This window comes from Merops nubicus, unplaced genomic scaffold (genome assembly GCF_000691845.1).
Source record: "Merops nubicus isolate BGI_N331 unplaced genomic scaffold, ASM69184v1 scaffold4583, whole genome shotgun sequence".
In the NCBI taxonomy this organism is placed as follows: Eukaryota; Metazoa; Chordata; class Aves; order Coraciiformes; family Meropidae; genus Merops; species Merops nubicus.
This window is the reverse complement of record NW_008597172.1, coordinates 2,651-7,184: the sequence shown is the minus strand read 5'-3', so window position 1 is coordinate 7,184 and position 4,534 is coordinate 2,651. Positions and strand designations below refer to the sequence as shown.

The following is a 4,534-nucleotide window of genomic DNA, read 5'->3' as shown; positions in this document are numbered from 1 at the left end:
AGGGATCATTCTAACAAGGTACACAGATTTCCAGCTTCTTGTATCATCCTGTTTCAACTTGCAGGATAATGGTAGTGAGCCTTCCAGAAGCAGAGACACTGATCTGTCTTCAGTGTCCTAGTACATTTCTGGCCTACTGATGGATCCAAGAGCTTAGGCTTGGTTCTTCAACCTCTCGTAGCACCACCACAGTTTTCAGATGTGACTGAGCTTTTTTTTTTTTTTTTTTCTTTTTATCCTCCAATAATTTGTTCATGAACCAGAGCACACACACTTACTAGTTGCTTCCTATTATTAGCAGGAAACTATTATTTTAAAACAGAAAGCATACTGAATATACATACAGAATACTGAATATATATTTTTTGACTATACTTTACTGTCTCTGAATTACACAGTTTACACAGTGGGATGTCTTTCAAACACAAAACTTCAGCAGTATGGAAATGAGAATGGACTGACTTGCTTGTTGCCTGTGATTTTACAAATTGTCTTAAAACTGTTTGTCATGCCTGGAAGCAAGCAAAGTAACAGAAGAGCCAAGATGATAGAAAATGACAGAAAAGAAATAAGTTGTATTTGCTACTTTTCCATAAAAAAAATAATTTTGCTTTTATCCATTTGAAACAGACATAGCTCTGCAAAGTGCTTTCAGATACTCTACCCTATACTACTGAATTTTGGGTTTTAATTCTATAAATTATAAAAAAAAAATTGCAAGCAAACCCAAGGGAAAAAAAGAACCCAGCCCTGCGAAGTGCTAGAAGAGGGCATCCAGAGCCCTTTTTACAACACAAAATTTTCCAGGACTAAGATTGACCAAGTCACGCTGGAAGAATTATGTAACCTGTCAAAAAACAGTATCAACTACTCAATATGAACACTTTATAAAGGGTCATTTAACATTTTCCATTGTCTAAATAGTGAAGCTCTAGTTCAGTTGTAAATTATGGGATTCATTTTAGAAGATAACTAAATCTCATGTTCTGTCTTAAGTGATAAGTTAGAGTAAATTCTTATCTTTTGGCTGGAAGATCTATTAATGCAATCAAGGAATCTAAGTCAAATATAAATCTTTGAAACCTTTATGCTTCAAAAATAAAACCCAAGGTGTTTGTGTTACTGGATATGAGAAACACATCACCTGGAAATTCTTGTTTCCTCCTAACACTTTCCTGGCATCTCCATTTTGGTTTTTTGTACTTTTTCTCCACTTCAGTCAAGAGATAGAAAGGAGTAAAACCTTCTAATCACATAAGAGTTTTTTTTTACCACTGCTAGTAGTAGGCTTTTTTTTTTTTTTCCTGCCAGTTTTGATTCCCATTTAAATGAACTTTTAAATCATAACATGATAAATCTATCACTCATGTAATTACTGTTTATCCAGTATTACAGCTGTGAGAGGGCAGGTGACAGCTACAGCCTGTATATTCCCTGAAGTAATTTCAGCATAACTCGAGGAGACACCTGAGAAGGTATACAAGAGTATTTTTGAATTTCCTTCTTAGTAGAAAAATTTTATGCGCTTCTTGGCCTACTGCTCAAAATCCAGTTGGAGAAGAAAAAGCTGTATATATTCATGTCCATTACATTCAGAGGGAGTATATATACACTGATGTTTAACTTCCACACCAAGCAATAAAGGTAGAAAAGCCTTCAAGAGATTCACAGTTTTACACCAGGGAGTTAGCCCTGTTCTACAGATTAAAATAATTTAAAGTAAAGTAATAAAACTTAAAACTTATTTTGAATTCACAGTTATATTTTGTTTAAAGGTACACCAAGAATTAATTTTTTCCAAGTTTTTTTTTTTTCCCCAAACTATGTCCAGCAGTCATAAGCTGGGAAAAGAACGAAAGAACTTAAAAATGTTAAGCTAGCACCACATTGTCATTTGAGGGCTTGCTTACTTTTTTCTTCAAGCTACCTGCAATACCCTGGTTCATCTCAGAAGTTGAACCGAGAAGCCTCATTCTTGGTGGCACACATTTCTCCACTCTCATTCTATTTGAATAAATCATTACATCCAATGCAAAATACACATATCCCGTTTTTAATTTTGAGCAACACAGACACATACTGTATTGTAGTAACAGAACTAAAAACAAAGCACAAATTGCCACTTTCAGTTTCCTGAGTTTTCTACCTTTCCTCCACATTTGATGTTGATCAAGGTTGGACAAGACAGATCCATGGAAGAGTAGAACCTTATTGGACTATTACTTTATCTCAAAATGAACCAAACCAATGCATGTAGGCTGCTGCATATACTAGTTTTATTCCTGCAGAATGTGTAAAATATATTTTAAATAGGGAGGTTGTATTACACTTGGCAAACAGTTTCTTTGGTGAGAGAATTCCACAATTTACTTGCAGTAGGAATACAGGCATGGCAAGATAAGACACTTCAAAATGACGTCCAAGTATCAACATTCATTAGTCTTTTAAAGTGTCAAGTTCAATTTTTATTTCTTTTATTCTTAAGTTTTTTTCTTTAACATGGATAAAACCCTGTTTCTTTGTCATTCTGAAGCAATTACAGGAAAAATCTGCCTCCCAATTTGGCGCATAAAAGCATGGGCCAGGGGAGTCTCAAAACCAGGGAGCACAGAAGTTTGTTCCCGTTCTTCTCAGATGCTTCCAGTATGAATGACTAGCTGTACCTCTCAACAGCACCAAAAGGCTGAAGCCAACTCTTACAAAACAATAGACAAAAAGAGAAGAGGGCACTACTTTCTCATCATAATACTTGGTAAAAATGAAGTAAACTTTTTAAGGACGAAAGTGTGCTTACAAAAGCAAAACAGGACATGCCTCATAACATGTTGACTCCTGTAAAATGTTTCACCAACAGCCCTCTAAATCCTTCAAGGTAAAAATTGCCAAGGCTTTAAACTACATGTTTAAAATAATGCTGCTGAGAAATTTTGGCTCAGTAACCAAACTATTAGAATTGGATATTCTTAATGTTGGATGCCTCTTTCATTTTTTTCACAGGTGTCAGTTGTGTCCATGGAACAGCAGGTTCAACAAAAACAATAGCTAAAAAGCACGAAAATGAATTACACTCTTATGCAGAGCTTCCTGTATTTGCCTATATCACTGCAAGACACCAATGAAGCACAGAATTTAAAACCATAATTGGACAGAAGGATGAGAGCATTGCAGAAGAAATGCACCCTCCCCAAAAAAAAAAAAAAAATTAGGATACTTTATATTCCAAGCGAAGACAGTTGAACAGAAACAAATACCAGTGCTTACAAAAGGAAATTTATTCTGTAGAGGTATTTTCAAGATTCAGATTTAAGGCTCAATAAGAACGGTGCCTTTGGAAAGGCCAAACATGGTAGTCAAGAAAATTTACCACAACATATATTTATTAGAAGATATTTTATTGCGAACAAATACAAAATTGTTACTTTCATCCCCTGATGTCTCATTTTAAAGATAAAGCTTTTCCTTCACCAGTTTTAAAGACTTGTAAATACAGCATTGTAAAAAAAAAAATTAAAACAGAAAAATTGTGACAATAAATTAAGAAAAAGAAAAGGTTTAGGAGGAGAAAAAGCCCAACCCACCAAGGAGAAAATGTATTAGAAGCAACAGAAAAGTTATAAAGTGTAATCAAAGTATCATATTATGTTTTCCTTTCAAGAGAAGCTTGGGGGTTTTGCACATGAAATAAAATAGCAGCAAAGAAAAAGGGTAAGTACAAGTGCATTAGTGTCCCACTGGAACTTGTTTTTTATTAACCAAAACAGTAGTACTCATCAGAATCAATTTTGGGATGTTTATGCAGAGGCTGTGAGTCCTCCATAATTGAAGAATCACTGAACTGGTCTATATCTGAAGGGGTTTGGTGACCAGGGACATCATCCACTAAGGTGTCCAAATAACTCCCCACTGATATTCCATCCAGTCCATCACTACAGTCCTGTAAACTGTTACAGCTGCCATGGAGGGATGTCTCCTGACCTTCCAGCAAGCTGCCCAGCCTGCCACTCAAACTGCTACCTCTGCTGGCAATGGCCTTCTCTTCAATCATCCACTTGATAGATTCAATGCTTTCATTGATGATGAGTAGCTGGCGCATAAGCTTCACATCAGTGGCTCGAAGATTAACCTACAGAACAAAAACGATTAAAAAATTTAGTCATTTTCTTCAAAAATCAAATTCCAAATAGCATGCTGAGGCAATGAACAGGATAAAAAAATAAATAATAATTAAAAAATCCACCTTTTACATCTAAGATAAATCTACTTAAATAATTACTGAAAAAAAAGTAAAAGTACTGTTATACTAAAAATTGTCAATGAAGGTCAAGTAGGAATCTGATCAGGCTGAATAAGCAGTCTGTTAATAGGAATGTTAAGCCAATGACAAGACTTGTACACACACTAGTACAATGCTATTTAGATAAGAAATACAGGTGCTATGACTACTCTTGGGAATAGCTTCTCATTATTTAGAAAAGCAGACACAAATCTATTTCCATTTACAACTACTCTAAGCTACTTAGCAGATGAAGGCAGA

The 4,534-nt window shown here is 35.1% G+C and overlaps 1 protein-coding gene across 1 annotated transcript; it reads right to left on the bottom strand.

The window, feature by feature from the left end:
• Positions 1 to 3,544: 3,544 nt before the first annotated feature.
• On the bottom strand, positions 3,545 to 4,123 carry LURAP1L (leucine rich adaptor protein 1-like; the record flags this gene model as incomplete). Its single annotated transcript, XM_008936633.1, has 1 exon — positions 3,545 to 4,123. A coding segment is annotated over one exon (375 nt), but the record flags the coding sequence as incomplete, so codon positions are not given.
• Between the last annotated feature and the right edge of the window lie 411 nt (positions 4,124 to 4,534).